The sequence below is a fragment of the Callorhinus ursinus genome, unplaced genomic scaffold (genome assembly GCF_003265705.2).
Source record: "Callorhinus ursinus isolate GAN/ISIS: 27379988/994484 unplaced genomic scaffold, GSC_fseal_2.0 scaffold8, whole genome shotgun sequence".
Taxonomy (NCBI): Eukaryota; Metazoa; Chordata; class Mammalia; order Carnivora; family Otariidae; genus Callorhinus; species Callorhinus ursinus.
The window spans coordinates 52,570,147-52,588,852 of record NW_027397070.1 but is presented as its reverse complement, the minus strand read 5'-3'; the positions used below and the strand labels follow the sequence as shown (position 1 = coordinate 52,588,852).

The 18,706-nt window shown below is 38.8% G+C and overlaps 1 protein-coding gene across 2 annotated transcripts in view; it reads left to right on the top strand.

Moving 5' to 3' along the window:
• Nucleotides 1-18,706, top strand: part of SEL1L (SEL1L adaptor subunit of SYVN1 ubiquitin ligase) — a 55,608-nt gene that overhangs the window by 1,810 nt on the left and 35,092 nt on the right. For both annotated transcript variants that reach the window (XM_073895685.1, XM_025869521.2), the window contains exons 2-3: nucleotides 3,531-3,568; nucleotides 4,386-4,617. In XM_073895685.1, coding sequence (XP_073751786.1) covers nucleotides 3,531-3,568; nucleotides 4,386-4,617 — 270 coding nt within the window. The remainder of the gene's footprint in view (nucleotides 1-3,530; nucleotides 3,569-4,385; nucleotides 4,618-18,706) is intronic.

Here is an 18,706-nt window from a genome sequence, read left to right as displayed (position 1 = left end):
AATCAACAGTTGGGATTCTTGGGATGTTGTAATAGCGGATTACTAACACTGAAGTGTTAAATCTTTGGATTGTGTTGAAGTAAGCAGAGGACTGGGTTCGAAAAATGTCTGCTCTGATTTCCATCGTAGTGCCTGTGCCAAAGCATTTCTCCGGCAGAGGCAAAATCCATACTTAGCCAGAACTAAACAGCGGAGATGTGCATGCTGATAGGTAATAAAGGCACTACCGTGCTCACGTGAAGTGCAATCCTAGTAAAACACTTATGTGAGGTAAAGTTTTAGAAATTGAGTACATGGATTTTCAGTTGACTTTTTTTATTCATTAAATTGCTTATGTATAAAGTCAGCCTCAGTATTAGTTTAAAGATTTGCTCCTATTTAAAAATCAAGTCTTGGGCCATAATTTTGCATTGACTTAAAGTTTGAATGTTAGTGGTTACCAAAGCAAGTTGCGTATTTACCAGGTACCATCAGCCAACAAAGGGAATCTTGATCCTATCACTGTTAGTAGCTGTTATTTCATATCTTGTTTTAGAGGCATATAAAAATACAACACTTTTACTCAAAATGTTTTCTTTTTCCTGTGAATAAAGGAGGAGGTTAAAAAGATATTTCTCCATTTCCTCAATAATGAAAAATGCTGTAAGTTTTCTCACTTAGAAATACTCATTTTCTTATTTTCAGCAGGAAGAGACAAATGGTTTGCTTTTTTTCTTTATGCCAAACAGTGTTACAGAATCTTTTAAATTAGGTCCACTGCTAAGTATTTCAGGTAATAGTTCTATTATCAGATACTCAGTAAATTTCAGATTGCAGACAATGTTTAATTTCACTGTTCTTTTGTTCCTTAAAACATTGAGTCAACAGGACAGATGGTATTATTCTCTTAACAGGTTGAGAAAGAAGAGGCTGACCAAACTTGCTATATTGAACCATGTGTAAAAATTAATATATAATGAAGCCAGGTGTTGAACTTTGCTCCCCAGCCCTCAGTTTGGAGTAATTAAAAATCAGGAGTATTGTAGGATCTGCACAGATTCAGTGGTAAAGCAGAGAACAGGATGTCTGCTCTCTTTTCACCAAACTCTTAGGACTTTCTGTGTTTGAAGGTCTCTCAGTTTGTTTAGTTTACATGACAAATTGGAAAATGAATTTGTGATGATTACTTTTCCCTGAAAGAATATCCCTGGTACTTTTTGCAGTTTGGTTGGCTGATATAATAAAAATGAAAATTGGTCTTTTTCAGAGGAAAGTATACAGTTACTAACGTAATGTAAACCATTATATTTTGGATGTCATAGTTGAATGAGAAATCTATAACTTTTCATTGAATTCTTTTGCATTTTTTTCTTGATGTCCGCGTTCTGCTAAAAGCATTTTCTTTTGTTTATGCATAACTTCAGTGTCTTTGTTACCTGACTACTACATATCAGAAGTTTCTAGATTATAAGCAACTTCTATAAAAGTGTTATGTGAATGGATATATCAGTGTGAAAGAGAAAATAGCTTATGCTTTAAGACTACCATCTGGAGTTGACTTTCCCAGTTTAGTAAATGAGAGAGAATTCTTTTATTTACCAGTAACCTTAGCATATATTCCTAGTTTGAGACAGAAGCATGATGCAATTCACGTGAAATAACCCTGATGTCACATGTTTCCATGTCTCTTGGAGTTTAGAAACACATTTTGCTATTCGAATGTGTAATAGCTTGTAGTGTCTCAAATGTATATGTCTTCAAATTTATTTATAGGTATCTGTGTTATATACTTATTTGCTCCATATGTGACCTGTTGTGAGAAGGTACTACATTTCATGATTTAGTGATTAGTGATTTAAGAGTTCCAGCTCATCTAAAGTTTGGGGATATACTGTATACATAATTTACACATTTAACATCAGTTCTTGATATATTAACTAGTTAATAATTTGTGATTATTTAAACACATCCATACATACAACTTTGATATATAATAGAGATGAATTTTTTTTCCTTTAGCCAAAGGTTTGCTGAGAATGGAATTTGAACCATATGTTAGAATTTGGGCTTTGGTTAAAACTTGTGAAGAAGTTAGCATGAAGGATGATTGTTAATTAAGTGCCATCACTACCTAGATGCTAATGGGTACTGTGGGACTAATGCATGCTGTACCCTTCTCTTCCCTACCCATCAGAAATAAAACATATTTGGAAGGTAGTCTAAAAGTAGTAAATGTGAAACTAGCTATAGTTTACGTGTTCTTTGAATTGACAGCACTTTTCTTATATAGCAAAACCTCATTAGTAGACTAGTTTTCTCAAATATTCAAAGGAAACAAATACTATGAAATAGTGTTGTATATTTTATACATAATGAGTTGGTTGTACTTCTTAAAGTTAGCTCACTATTTTGATAATACAAGCTCCAAAGCATGTTTTTGTTATGCTTGAAAGAGTTACAAGTTATGAATAATATTTAGGATGTAACCATATGAAGTAAAGATAAATGGCAACCATAACACCACATTTTCTGGTAAAAAGCACAGGGTTTTATAGCATTTTGTCTTCTGATTAATTTCTCATATAGCTTCTGAGCTTATAACTGAAGCTCACTCCTGGATAAAATCAGATCATTTTAAGAGCAAGAAGGAAGCCTAGAGATCATCTAACAGTTGTTGTTGTTTCTAAACTGGTCAGGAATACAATGACCAAATGTATGTGTATGGACACTGTGTTCAATGTATTTGTGTAAGAACAAGAAAAAGAATAACAATTAGAACAGAAGTAATAGCAGAAAAACACAGAGTAATAGAAGGAAAATTAACATAATTGGACAAAGTCAAAGCAGCAGATAAGAATTTGGAAGAAAGGTGTAGCCAGGGGCTGGATTCATTGTTTATTTAATATGAGATACTGATTTCTTAATAAATCTCATGTGAGTGAGTACATGATGGCATGATGCTACTTTTTGCTTTTATCTGGTTAACTCTTCAGTAGAGTAGAACACAAATCCTAAATATCTTGGTCTGGCAAATCTGTCACATAATAATAATTGTTAGTGTCCATCTTTAGTAGTCTCAGTGAACAGTAAAATGCTAATCAGCACTAAAATAAGCTCTTTAACTCCAGATTCTGAGCAGAGGAAAATAATAGGTGGAACCCTGAACCATAAGATCAGAGATTGATTTTTATAAGTTTAGTAACTCAGTAGTAGACTAAATATGAACAGAAGAAATTGGATGGTATCTGAAGAATTGTCTGGTTTTGGTGGTGGTGGTAGTGGTGGTGGTGGTAGTCGGTCTTCTCACCTGAATAACAGATGAAGCTAGTGCCTTCCCTGGGGAAAGAGGAAGAACTATGCCCATCTCACCCCTTGTTTTCCTTTTACCTAATCTTTTCTGTACAGTTGTTGAATACAACCATTTTTTAGATAATTCTAGATATATTTATCAAGCGTCTGGTGATTATTTGTTGTATTTATCAAGTGCTCTAACAATACCTGTGATTTCCCAACAAGAAGGATGATGAAATTGTCTTAAAATTTCTTTACAGATGAAGAAGGCAGTCAGGATGAATCCTTAGATTCCAAGGTGTGTACAAAAATTTGCATTGGCCAGTATTTGATGCCCAATTTAAAAGCATGAATTATGTGTCTTAGAAAGGATATGAAATCTATCTTTTGAGCAACAGAATTGGATTAAGAAAAAAAAAACGTAGCTGGTATCAATACACTAGTTCTTCTGGGAGGGAATCACTGACCTGTAGGAGACAGAATAATAAATATTTTCATTCAGAGTGTTGGTTATTAGGTTTAATTTTAACTCGAATGTGCTGTGTGTGTAAGAGCCTGAAGGTAGTAACATTCTTACTGCCTAGTGAGAGATTGATTTTATTCCTTTTTTTTAATTTTTAGTTTTTTTAAATTTTGAAGACTTAACCTCTGCCATTTGTTTCCACTTCTGTCAATTTTTATAAATCTGTAGAGTTGATACACTTAAATTGGTTGAGTGAATAAGGCTGATGATGTATCCAAGGAGACCATTCAGTTATGATCTCTGATCTCTGGATTTGAGGGAATATAGATAAGAAACAGAAAGTTGTAGTACAGGGCTATCATAAGGGAAAGTATAAGCTATGTTGGGAGTTTGTAAGGGCTCCTAATCCAGGCTTCAGGAGTTAAGGAATGCTTCTGGTGGCAAATAACATCTAGGTTGAAACTGGAAGAAAGAGTCAGGCTAGGCAAGTGATGAAGGCATGTGATGAACACATACCAAACTTAGAGAGATGAGCAAGTATGGCACATTCACAGCTGAAGGAGATATATCTGAATTAGTAAAAGTAATGGTCAAATTGGGTGGGAGACAGTCCTGATACTATTTGAAAACTAAAAATATTTTATATTTTCAGACTTCTTTGCCATCAGATGAGTCGGTAAAGGACCACAACGCAGCAGGCAGAGTAGTTGCTGGGCAGATATTTCTTGATTCTGAAGAATCAGAATTAGAATCACCAGTTCAAGAAGAGGAAGACAGCCTCAGGAGCCAAGAAGGGGAAAGTGTCGCAGAAGAAATCAGCTTTCTAGAATCTCCGAATCCAGAAAACAAGGACTATGAAGAACCAACGAAAGTACGGAAACAAGGTAGTCTGGACATTTTCCTTGCTTTTGCCTAATTTAGGAAGGAGACAACTGAAATTTTAAACAAGTGTAGAAAGATGCAGAAGTCTGGTTTTATTGACTGTGAACCACATATAATGTGTAGAGTGTAATAGTTTATTATTTTCTAGATTTTTATATATCACAGTTATTCACTTAACAGATTTGACCCAAGTTACATAAGCTGAATTTGATAATCAAAATTGCATTTGTATTAATATCCTAAACATCATCTTTTTGTACTCCAGTAAGTAATTATCTGCCCAAGTGGTACACAAAATGGAAACTCAAGAAAGATTATCTAATATGCTGCTCTGGTTATTTTCAGAATTGTGTTAGGATTTTTACTACAATAACCTTCCCAATCACCCTAGGAAGTTGACGTAGGTCTTTATCTAACTGAAGCTTACATAAACGTTGATCCCCTTCTGACTTTTACCTTCTTGACACCCTCTGTTTTTAAATTTAAAACTTGCTGTTTCTCATAATAGTGTGCTAAATACCTGTCTTTCTAAGAATTAATTATTAATCCACTCCGCCCTGTCCCACCAACCTTCTGTCATTTTGTTTATTATTTCAAAGATCACTACGATACCCACTTATTACTGTTACTAGCCACTTTTGGAAATTGATCCAGATTTTACCTTTCAAAAATATAATCTTTTTTCAAAATTAGAATTTTTTTTATTACAAATATCCATACCCATGAATAGAAAAACCATGTCTAAAAAAATTAAAAGTACTTTAATCCCATCAGCTAGACATCACAGCTATTAACATGATGGAGAAAACTCTTTTCAGGCTCTTCTCTAAATATATAGTTTTAAGAAGACTAAATTGGGTCAAAATGTATATGATATTTTACAGCCTGCGTTTTGTGCTTAACAGTTTGTCTTGAAAATTTTCCCCTATCATTTAGTATTCTTTTACAATTTTATGGCTATAAAAAAATTTTTACAGCCCTTGGCTGGCTAATTCGGAGGAGCATGTGACTCTTGATCTTGGGGTCATGAGTCCAAGCCCCACAGTGGACATAGAGATTACTTAAGTAAATAAAACTTTAAAAATTGGCATGTAAATATACCATAAATTAGAAATAGATTGTTTACAATTTCTTTTACAATTTTTTTTTTTTTTGCTGAGAGATCATTTTAGATGTATCCTTGTGCACATTTATGAAAATTTTCTGAGGATTAGTTTTTTAAAGTAAATTTACTGGACTGAACGTAAAATTTTAAAAGACATTTGATCCCATACTGTTAAATTGTTCTTCAGAAAAGTAATTCTGCTTACTTCCTTTGAAACGACTCCTTTTCCTGTGCCTCAGCCAAGTATGTATTACCATTTTTAAATTTTTGCCAAATATTATATTTTAATTTGTTCTTTTTTATTTTTTTATGAGGGAGACTTCAAAATGTTCACAAAAGTGGAGGGTGTAATGACCCCCTTGCCCATCACCCAGGGTCAGCGGCCATCCACAGTCTTACTCTTGCTGCATCTCTGCCACCCCATACGAATCTACTCTTTTCTTAGAGTATTTACAGCAAATTCCATGTTATTTCACCTGTGTATGTATCTCTAAAAATACGGCTTTTTTTTCCCCAACAAACTCACAGTGCTATTATAATACCCACAAAATTAACGATTATTCTTTAATCACCCAATCCCCAGTCTCTCTGCAGTTTTCCCTGTTGGTTCAGATATCTTTTTAGAACTGATTTGTTTGAGTGAGTATCCACACTTAGATGTTAGGTTTTTCTTAATCTGTAACAGTTCTCTATCCCTTGTTTTTTATTTCATTTTATTTGGTAAAGAAATAATGTCCTTTGTGCTATCCAGTGTCCCACATCTACATCTAACTGGTCATATCCTTGTAATGTCATTGAACTTGTTCCACCATCTGCTGTCTAGTCTGTAAACTGGAAGTTAATTCTAGAGGCTGAGTAGATTTAGCTCTGGTTTTTTATTGAGATTATCTCATAGAGTACTGTGTACTTCCTATTACATTACATCCGGAGGCATAGAGTATCTGATTGTCCCACTTCTAGTAATTGATCAGTGAAGCTGGGTAGTGTCAGTCTGATCCAGCCTTTCAGAAGTTCCTCACTAACCTTTCACCTAGAGATTGTGACAACCGTTTGGTTTGTTGTCTGGACCCATTATTTCACTAGGAATTGCAAAGTGATGGCTTTCTAATGTATAATTCCTCCTGCCTTTGTTACCTGGGATTATTTTATAAAGAAAAACTTCCCCTCATCAACTATTTGGTTACCCTGAAACACACTCCTTACAAGCAGGATAGATGCTTGGTTCTTGCCCTTGAAATATTTTCAAATAATTTGGTGCTCTAGCAACCTCCTAAGGAGGCCAGTAAGTACATTTTTGTTTGTTTGTTTCTGTTTGCTTTGCTTCTGAGCATCATTCCAGATCCATGGGTTTCACATATGTTTGCTTCACGCAATTGCAGTCCTTCTTTTTCATTGCTCACATTATCCCATTTTTGCATACTGAGAGTCCCTTTAAGTCCATTCTTTTGGACTAATCATAGGTGACTTTTTTTTTTGTCTCTTTTTCTTTTTAATTAATTTTTTTTTGATGTAGTGTTCCATGATTCATTGCTTGCGTATAACACCCAGTGCTCCATTCAGCACATGCCCTCTTTAATACCCATCGCCATGCTAACCCATCCCCCCACCCCCCTCCCCTCTAGAACCCTCAGTTTGCTTCTCAGAGTCCACAGTCTCTCATGGTTTGTCTCCCCCTCTGATTCCCCCACTTCATTTTTCCCTTCCTACTATCTTCTTCTTTTTTTTTTTTTTTTAACATATAATGTATTATTTGTTTGAGAGGTACAGGTCTGTGATTCATCAGTCTTACACAATTCACAGCACATACCCTCCCCAATGTCTATCACCCAGCCACCCTATCCCTCCCACCCCCCCACCACTCCAGCAGCCCTCTGTTTGTTTCCTGAGATTAAGAATTCCTCATATCAGTGAGATCACATGATAACATGTCTTTCTCTGATTGACTTATTTTGCTTAGCATAATATCATAGGTGACTTTTAAACTTGTTTCTTTTCAGGCAAGATGGGATGTCTTAAATTCATCTTACACGTTTCCTAATCCAGAAATGAATCAGCCATTTCTCAAAAAACAAAAACAAAAACAAATTTCTTTTAGTGGGAAATTGCATTTAGACACTACAATCTAGGCACCAGGGACATGCATTGCAACTGACTTGTCAGTACTGTCAGTACTTTTTCGTGAATATGGTTAGGAAATGTATCATTCATCCTGGTTCTTCCAGTTCGAATTAAATATTGTGAGAAAACCCAGTAGGTCAGATTGACAAATTGTGAACTCACAAGACTCAGAGCTCTTACCCAGTACCAAACTTGACTAATATCTTCAGAGATATAATTATCATAAGACACAGGTAAAATGTCGAAAGTCCGTGACTGCCAGGGCTACTCCCAGGTCCTGCTTACCTCGATTAGGATGCACCCTGGCCCAGATTACATATGAGGCCTCTAAATGATGCATATGGAATGTCACTTCCATGAAAGGGAGCTATTTCCATTACAAATTATCTCCAGGTTATTCCCTGATAATTGTATAGCTTGTGTGATGTTTTCTAGGAAGTAATTCCTCATAAGTACATACATCCCAGGTTTATGTATAGTGAGCAGTCTAGACACACCATATCCATCCTGCTAAAGCGTTCCATAGGTAAGGAGAACCCTCCTGGGAGTAAATAGAGTGTTTGCGAGGAGGCCTTTGATCAGCATGTTTCTAACATGATTTGATCATGTCACCTCTCTCTCTGTTTATATATAACATAAGTTACATATGCATGGCCTTAAGTGTGTGCAGTCCCAACTACATTAGAATTGGGTAATACGACATTTGCTTCTAGACTTGCTTCCTTTATTGGCCTCTCATCCATATCTCTGCTATATTGATCTTCCTAAAACCCAAATTTGATCCATAACTCACCTATTTACAACCCTTCATTATCTCCCTATTTGCCTGTGAGATGAAGCACAAACTCCTTAGCATGATTTCCAAAGCCTTCTGTGTGCGGCATTCCTGCTGGCCTCTGTGACTTCATCTCCTGCAGCTCTGCCCAAGACCCTCTTACAGCTATATCAAACTCTTCACCAATCTTCGAATACACCATGCAGTTTATGCCTCTAGGTCTTTGTACAAGTTCTTCCTGCTGTTTGGAATACCTTCCTCAACCCCTTGCCCAAGATTATCATCATTTCCACTCATCCTTAAAGATGAACGTAAGTTTCTCCTTTCTGAAGCAGATCTGAACCACCCAAGGGCAGTTAAGAGTCTCATATCTTTAAGAACTTCCTGCTTGGTGTCCCTGCTTTCCCCCTTTTCCCCCTTATGGCAGTTGTCTTAGCAGCAGCCAGACCAGATTTCCTTCCCGTTCAGAGCCTCCAGTGGCTTCCTGTCACATTCACAATAAAGTCTAAACAAGGCCTTAAATGATCAAGTGCTTCCTGTCTCTCTGACTTCATCTTCTGCCAGTTCCCTTCACTCACATGACTCCAGCCACACTTGCCTTCTTGCTGTTTGTTGACTGTTTCACACTTATTTCCAACTGTGTCTGGGATCCCCAAGACCACACTTGCAGCTCAGTGATTCTCCATGAGACTCGCAGGACTGAGCATGTAGTCATATTTAGGGCTATGATTTATTACAGCAAAAAAACACAAAGCAAAATCAATAAAGAGAAAGATACATGGGTGAAGTCTGGGGAAAACTGGATGCAGGCTTCCAAAGGTCCTCTCTCTGGGGAGTCACACAGAACATATTTAATTTCCCCAGTAACAAGTTGTGACAACATGTGTGACATGCTGTCTACCAGGGAAATCGATTAGAGACCTAATACCTGGAGTCATCGTAGGGGGTTGGTCATGTAGGCAGTCTGTGCTTAGCACATACCAAAATTGCAGACTTGCTCAGGGAAAGCAGGTGTTGACCATAAACCATATTGTTTGTACAGTTGGGATGAGTCACTCATAACAGGGTAGTGGGAACCCTTCCAAAATCTTAAGTTCCCAGACACCAGCCAAGGGCTATCCTTATAAGCCTTTTCAAGGACAGAAGTTTAAGCCTGCTATGTGAACTGTTCTCTGCACAGTCTACCTCGTTGGTCATTGGCTATCTTGTCTTTATGGCAAAGTTAGTCTCAGTAAGACCTGGACAGTAGAGTGAGACCAATCTGCAGTATTGATTTCAGTTTTGCCCTTCATGAGCCCTGCACTTAGCCAATTAACAAGTCCCATTAATCATAAAGGCCAGATGGCTTCCTCCCTAAATATCTATATTAACCTTTTTTACCTAGCCTTAAGCCATCAGTTCAGGCCCAGCACAACTGGCCAGTAAGTTGAAACTGAGGCGGTGTTGTGATAGGGTGCACATACAGAACTATAGTCCCAGAGGGCACGTGTGGTAACCCTGGAAACAAAGACTTTACCATCATTGGGTCGACCCAAGCAAGACATAGGTTAGGCAGGATGATGTGGCCTCCTGCTCTGGGCATCTTGTCCTAAGGTTTCCAATCCAGGTAATTTAGTTCAGTTTTTAGTGTCAGAGGGACTGCCAGTCAGTTCCAAACAGTTTTGTTGTCCGTGACACCAGTTCATCTACCTCATGAGTGTGGACAACATCTGGAGGTTTTCTGCATGGCAAGTGCAGGGGCTGGGCCACCTCCTGCTGCCTCATAGCCAGCCCTGTCTGGTATGAGCACAGGCTCCGCAGTCTGAATGCAGAGCACTCTCAACAGCTCGGAAAGGTGCATGGAGAGTTTTCCTTCAGGAAGGGGAAGAAGCTTCCAGGAATAGTTTCAAAAAACACCATCATTTCTTCTCCTCTCACTTGTGCCTCTCCAGATGCGGGGGTTTCAGTTTATTTTCGTTGGTTGTTACAAAATCAGTATTTGCATTCAGTAATTATAATTTTTTATTTTCTCAGTCACCCCCTACTCTCATCCAGACCTTTTTCTTGGAAGGGTTCTTCTCTGTAAAAGGGGCAAAACATCTTCACAGAAAAGCCTTTTTATATAGCTGAACCAGAAAAACATCATGTTCAAAATTGGTCAGGACAAAAATCCTGAATTTTCAAAAAATTTCAAAATGGGTTTACGTCACCTCCCACCTCTTTCACCCTGATCACTTATCCAGTAAGCGGCCTACAAAAGATCAGCCCCTCTCTGAGGACATCTGCATTGAATAATCAGATTGCACTAAGGCGTGTGCATGAGAGAGAGAGAGGCGAGGGAAGCAGTCAGATCATCAGTCCCTTGTTGGAGATGGCATCTTATCAGGAGAGCCAGGCACAAGTTAAGACCTGCTCCACAGGGGCTGGAAGTCCCTCTATCACTGGACCTGTCAGGAGCAAATGGAGGATCACAGTCCCTGTGATGTATCCTCTCCCAAAGGATAGCTTCGGACAACAGTCACAAGTTAAGAATGTGGTCAGTCCCTGTATCAGAAATACACAGCCAGTCAGCAGCTTGATTTCAGATGGTCCCATCAGAGAACAAGCCCTTTCCTGTGAATATTTGTCTGTGACCCAGACAATCCAGCCAGGCATCCATGATTTTCCTCATAGTATGGGGCCCCACAGAGAGGTGGCCTGATATGCAGAGGCCACAGCGTCTGAGTTCTGTTTATTGAGCCTTTGGCTGCTCTCGGTTAGGTCCAGCTCACACCGAGGCCCGAAGCCTGTTCCAGATAGCATCAGGTTTTAGCTTCCAATCAAGTTCAAGCAAATAGAATCTGTGAATTCAGGATTTTTAAAAAGCCAGAGGCTTTTTTTCAGCTGCAAAGGTGCTGCAGGGCCAGAAAGTCCCAAGTAGCATGCAAGGCCATGCCATACCTTTTGTCTTGTCAGTCTTGGGCTCGCACTAGGGTACACAAGCTCACTCGCTCGCTCTCTCCCTCTCTCCCTCCCTCCCTCCCTCCCTCCCTGCACACACATATGCACACACACGCACATACACACAGGCATGCACATCAGGCTCTAAGGTCAGACCTCTACCTTCAGAAGCACTCACTAGCCAACTAAAACCTACTCTTTAGAGTTTCAAAAGTGTGTTTCCACCTGTGGATCACCTTTTTCTTATTGTTTCCCTTTTTACAGAGACTCCACTAAGCAAACATCCTTATTTTCCATAGCAAAACCTAGGAATTACAGAGACTTGTTCTGTTTCCAATACTCAAGCATTTAAATTCCAACCCGCCCACTGGTGGCAAAAAGCAAGGAAGTTTGTCCCACTAACACATTTCTTTTTTGTGGCTTCCCCTGATCAGGATGATTCCTCAGGCATGTATAGAATTATAAGCATTTAACATTATGTACCAATTTTTATCATGCATCCAGTTGTGATAGCCACGAAATACAAAGCCACTAAAAGAATCCTTTTTTTTTTTTTCTTATTGCAAGTTTACTTGAGCTGCCAGCAAGTAAATTCACCGTTTGTTAACGTTACAGCTACCAGGGAAGATCCTGGCTGGAATGCAGGGGAGGAAGGGGAGTGGGGGAGGCCGTGGCAAGAGCAGCTAGACTGAAAAAACAAACAAACAAACAAACTGCTGGAGTGCAGCCTTCTTCCCTTTTCTTTCTGCTTTATCTGAAATTTTGCTTCAGCCCTTGTGATGTGGGAAACAAAAGGAAAAGAAAAATTAAATTTCCTCACTACTTAACAGCCCATTCACAAGCCCTTAAAACAGGCAGAGTGACACTCTTCTAGAACTCAGCTGTCTTGGTGTTAATACTTTGCTAAGGGCAAAAGGCAATCTTAGCCCAACCCTCCAGGATCCTGTAAGTCTGCTTTAACATTTAAAAATTCCTTTGGAAACTTCCTTTATCTCTATCCCTCAAGATGCATGTTGGCAATCATCGCCCAAGCATAGGGCCCACCGATATACATCTGAAGGGTCTCATGACTAAGGTTTTATTAGACGGTAATAAATGACCTTCTCCCAACAATAGCCAGCTCCCTCAAGGTCCTGGAAACGTTGCTTCCAAAATTCCTTAGAGACTTAGGCTGTCCCTAACCCCCCCCCCAACTTGAAAGTTGGGCTATAATCAGCCACTCCTCATAATGCCAGTGCAGCTCTTTCCTGTCCTGTCCCTGCGCTTTAATAAAACCACTTTTTTGCACCAAAGACGTCTCAAGAATTCTTTCTTGGCCGTCGGCTCCGAACCCCAACATCATTTCTACATCATTAGGACCTAGTTTTACTCGCCTTACCCCCATCCTGCTCCTCTACCTCACTTGGAGCAGAGAGCACTGTAAATTGATAACATTTTTGGCCCATTCACCTTTGGGAATTTGGAGGCCCTTTCTCCTATCTGGAGGAGAAAATAAAACCCAAAGACATCACTTTAGCCACCATGGCCAAAAGCAACTAGCCTGCTCTCCCAGAGTTGGATCTATCATTTTCAGGTTCCACAAGTAACTTTTACCTCTCACAACAGTTAGGAGCTCAGCTGCTGCTGCATACCATGGATGACCCTGTAACTACCTGGCCACCGAAGATTCATCATACCCTGTCCCCTACCCTTCCTTTCCCAAACAGTAATTTCACCATATTTAGGTGAGTCAGGGTCATCCTAGCTAATCCTACTTCTGATGCCAACTGACTTCAGGGGTCCCCAAGACTTCCCCAGGGTCTGATTTGCTGGAGGACTCAGCATGGAGCTGTACTCACAGCTTTGGGTTATCGTAGCAAAAGGATACAAAGCAAAATCATCATGGGGCGAAGTGCAGAGGACACAAAATGCAAGTTTCCAGCAGTCGTCTTCCAGGGAATCATAGAGGATGTACTTAATTCCCTTAGCACATGTGACAACACATGAGAAATGTTATTTTCTAGGGGAGCTCATTAGAGACCCAGTGCTTGGAGTTTTTAATGGAGACTAGTCATATAATCACTCTTGGCCTGGCATGTACCAAAATTGCAGAAGGAAAACACGTGTTGAGGGTAAATCACATTGTACAGTTTTGGTACAGTGAGTCACTACTATTAGGGTAGTGGGAACCCTCCCAAAATGTAAGTTCCCAGATTCTAGCCAAGGGCCCACTTTTCAAAGGATTAACAGGTATGCCTGTGATAACTATTTTCTGCACATCATCCCAATAAACTTTTTGAAAATGAATGAATAAATGACCATCAGGAGGGGAAATTATTACATTGTGGTGTTTCCTATTGTAGAATACTCATAGTTGTTTTAAAAGGGGCATTATTCAGATAACAAAACCCATCAAATAGTGGCAAAAGCAGAGGTTTATTTTGGTTCCATAGTTCAGGACTCTTGCCATCAAGGACTCCAGCTCCTTTCTCTTCTATTCAGTCTCCTTAGTAAATTAGCTTCATCTTCATGTTTGTTCCATGTGGTCACACCTGGTGATGGCGGTACCTCCAGGTCCTGGGTCCTCAGGAAGAACTGATAACCTGCATCAGAAGGGCAGGAGCCTCCCCCAGGAGTCACTAGTAAAACTACCAAGAAAATCACTTCATCATCCCTAGCTCTACAGAAGGTGAGGAAAGGGTTAAGAATTGACAACCAATCTACAGTCTGCCACCTGGAACAATGATAGTGTTAAGTGAAATGTCACACTGCAAAAAATTCACTTAGTATGATCCTTGTATTGGTCAGGGTTCTCCAGAGAAAGAGAACCAAAGGCTGTCTGCTGGCAGAATTACTTCTTGGTCAAGGGAGATCAGTCTTTGTTCTGTTAGACCTTCAACTAATTGAATGAGGCCCGCCCACGTTATGGAGGGTAGTCTGCTTTACTCAGAGTCCATTGACTTAAATGCTAATATCCTCCCCGAACACCTTCACAGAATCCGGAATAATGTTTGACCAAATATCTGGGCACTGTGGCCCAGCCAAGTTGACGCAATTAACCATCACAGGCCCAAGGGAATTTGTGGTGGTAGCTAAAGATGACAGTAATTTTTCTTTAATTTTGTATACTTTCCTATTGCTTGGATTGTCTTTGCTGCAATAAACATGTTATCCAGATAGTCATAAAAATTAGAAGAAAAATTAAGTCAAATAATGAGCCTCTTGCTCTGTTTTGAGTAGCACAAAAGGAACTGAGTTTAAACTTAACTAAATCATGCTTAAATTGGGTTCTGAAATTAGCAAGTTGGTTGAGTAATAAGATGGCATTGCTACCTCATTGTCACTTGCATGGGTGTGGTTGGGAATAAACCTTAATTTAGTGATGAGATTTAACAGAGGATAAATGGTTAAGGAAACAGGCCATTCCCTACAACAGGTGCTGACTTTAATGAAAAGATTTTGTTTCTTTTATTTTGTACGGTTGTACAAGAAATTATTTGTGCAAGAAAACTCCTTTAGGAGACCATCCTTGTGGAAAAGTATACCACCAGGAGCATTTGAAACTCTTAAGAACAATCTTTAAAGCCATTATTCAAAGAAGCTCACTCTTCCTAAATAGCAGTTTTCCTGAGCAAGTTTCACCGTGTCTGGTTTCTGATAGTGCCTGTCACTTAAGTGTCATGAAGCTTGTCACTTTCTTCTGGGCACATGGGCCAGCGCTTCTGTTTTTACTTTAAAATGATTAGTTATTTCTCACAGAGAAGTGAGCTTGTAAACTCTGATCTTAATGTTTTGTTCATTCTTCATATTACTACATTTCATTCTTCTTCTGAAAATTAGGTTTTATTCTTTAAAGCAAGGCCTCCCAGGGGCGCCTGGGTGGCTCAGTCATTAAGCATCTGCCTTCGGCTCAGGTCATGATCCCAGGGTCCTGGGATCGAGGCCCGCATCGGGCTCCCTGCTTGGTGGGAAGCCTGCTTCTCCCTCTCCCACTCCCCTTGCTTGTGTGTTCCCTCTCTCACTGTGTCTCTCTCTGTCAAATAAATAAAATCTTTAAAAAACAGAAAACAAGGCCTCCCTGCATATAGTCCGCTTGTTTCTCCTTCCTTCCCTCATTAACATATGTAATTTCTCAACTGTCGTTAGTAATTCTCAGCACTGAGTGAAAGTAATCTCTTGTAGCAAATTATATAACATTGGTATCTTCCCAAAGAGATTGCTATCCCATATTTCCACAATAAATACCTCTTTATTTGGCCTATACCATTTGCTTTATCTCGGATATAATTTACTTTGAATCATCTGTTCTTATGTTTTGTTCTTAAAACTTTGGGGATTTTTGCTGATGGTTGGTTGAGTCTTTATCTTGGTGTTGACTAAAACTGATGAACGCTGTACGACAGTTGGTGAGGTTGATAGCTTTTTAACATTAAATGATTGTATTTCAACTACTTTCTACTACAAATACATTTTACCAAAATGTTACTTACCATTGTATGTTTAGAAGTACAAAATTGCTTCAAACAAGCAGCATGATTTTCTTATTAACAGAACAGTCATCTAAACTTAGAGGTACAATATCAGACTTTTTTGGCAGTGTAAAAGCTCCTAAGATGAGAAATTTGCACAGCTAATTAGTCCCTTGCCTTTGTTTTTATGGATCATGAAGTTGACTTTTTGGGTTTTTTGTTTGTTTTTTTGTTTTACCATTAGAAAATGAGGAAAAGATAGTGTCACAATTCCAGGACATTTTATTCAGTTCATATGGCAACGTTTACACTGTTCCCTCTCTCTTGGATTCTTTCCATAGCATCAGACATCCTGTAATAGCTTATATTTTAAAAACCAAAACCCCCTCCAGCAACCACCCTGCTTCCCTACACCCCTTTAATAGTATCGTTCTTTGAAAGAGTTGTCTGTGTTCACTAATTTCACTTCCTCTCTTCCCATTCTCTCATCCAACTCTCAGGATGCTCTGGTCCCTTCAAGACCTCTAAATCCACTGTGCTCCAGTCACATTCTCTTTGCTGAATTCTTGGTCAGTTCTTGTTCCTCATCTTTCTGACCTCTCCCATATTTTTTCCTACTCTGAAGATGCTTTCATCACTTAGCTGTTGGTTTTCTGGAATCTGCCAGATCTTGAAATACAAGGTCGCCCTGACACCCAGTCTTTTGACCCTCTGCTCCGGTCTATACCAGGTTTCTGTGTAATGGCTGCACTGTAGCTGATTTAACCAGTCTCCTGTTGACAGACCTTTGAGTTCTTGTTGGTTTTATATCTTTATACACAAATACAGTCTTACACATATCTCTTTGTATCCTTATGGGAGCATTTCTACAAGTTAAACATCTTAGAAGTGGAAAAATATGATCCAAAGTATGGACTGTATAAATTCTAATAGGTATTCCTAAGGGTCCCTCTTTAAGAGGTTGTACTAACTGATACTCCTACCAGCAGTATGAAAGTCCCCATTTACCTATAATCTGGCCAGCACTGAATGACTTCAGGTTTGGGGTTGTTGTTTGGGTTGTCCTCTTTTTTTTTTTTTTTTTAACTTTTTCTAGCTTTCTTGAATGATTTTTACTGACTTTGCAAGAGCAATTCTTTACTAGTTTAAATATAAAGTGGTCTGTTAATTATTACAAATTCTCATATAACATAAGTTGTAAAAATCGTACTGTCAAGGTTTAAATAGATTGTGGTATTGTGTCATTATTGTAGAGTCAAAATATGATTCCTTATCTAGAACTGTGAGTTTTTACAGGAAGGTGCAAAATTGATTTAATGACACATTTTGCCCGCTTTCATTTTTAGAGTCAGGTTTGACTACTGGCTATCATGAACTTAAATTGCATAATCAGTCACCTCATTGTGCCAGAGCAGTGATTACCATGGTTTTTAAAGCTGGTACTATTTTTGTGGCAGTTTTTAAAACGATAGCTTTGAAATTCTTGCAAAATTTCTCCATGAAAAGAAAATTAACTGAAATTAACACTATTGTGAGGACTATCTACTTGAAATAATTGACCTGGAACTGGCAGTAGCAATTTCCCTGTTGTGATTTTGCTTGGAGAAGGTACGTGATACAAATTGTCTTTCTAGTTACTTACTAATAAAACATTATTTAGACCAAGAGTCACTCTCACTAAATTGGTGAAGCATGGCACCTGGGGATTCTTCCTACTTAAGTTAGTGCTAATCAGCAGTAGGTTAAAACCTTTTGTTGCCAAAAGCCTTTGCATTCTTTCCAGTTTCTTTGCTGCTGTATAGTTCCATCACATGAAAGAGAATCCTTTCTTATATTTGCACCACTTAGAAAGTTTTGGCAAACTAGGATTCTTACGTCAAGCTATTTGTTTTTAAGACAAAAATTTCTATTATCAAAAAAAAAATTGGGGCACCTGCGTGGCTCAGTCGTTAAGCGTCTGCCTTCGGCTCAGGTCATGATCCCAGGGTCCTGGGATCGAGGCCCGCATCGGGCTCCCTGCTCAGCGGGAAGTCTGGTTATCCCTCTCCCACTCCCCCTGCTTGTGTTCCCTCTCTCGCTGCATCTCTCTGATAAATAAATAAAATCTTTTAAAAAAACCAAATATTCTTTTAAACTATTATATTTTATTTTGAAATTCAGATTTACAAACTGCTATTTTACAGGTACTATTTTTCTCAAGCAAATCTGAATCTAGTAGCAGTGCATATAGGAGAGCTGTTTTTCAAACTCTGGTTAAAATGACCCCTCTGAGGTGGTGCTAAAGGATACTTTGCTTTTTTGTACTAAAGATCGTTTCTTATAAACACAGACAGATTAAAGTGTTTGCCTCTGGTCAGTGATTACCAGGATGGTGAATGACATTTACCTGGTGGCAAACAGTTTGAAATTAATTTTGCCTTTCATAACTTACTGAAAATAGTTTTCAAATTAGTATGAATTCTTCTTTGCACGGACAAGAAGGAGTGTCCATTTCCTGTGCTTTCAGAGCAGGAGCTCCTGTGATAGTAGCAGTGTCATCTCTTGAAGGCCTATTCTATTACCTTACGTGGCACACACCATGGTGGGTCCTTTAGGTGTATTATTTCAGTTCATCTTTGTGAGTAACGCTCTGCAGCAAGGACTCTTATCCCTATTTGTAGATAAGGAAGTTATCTGCAGATAATTTTACAGATAAGGGGAGAGATTAACGAATTTGCTCAAAGTGT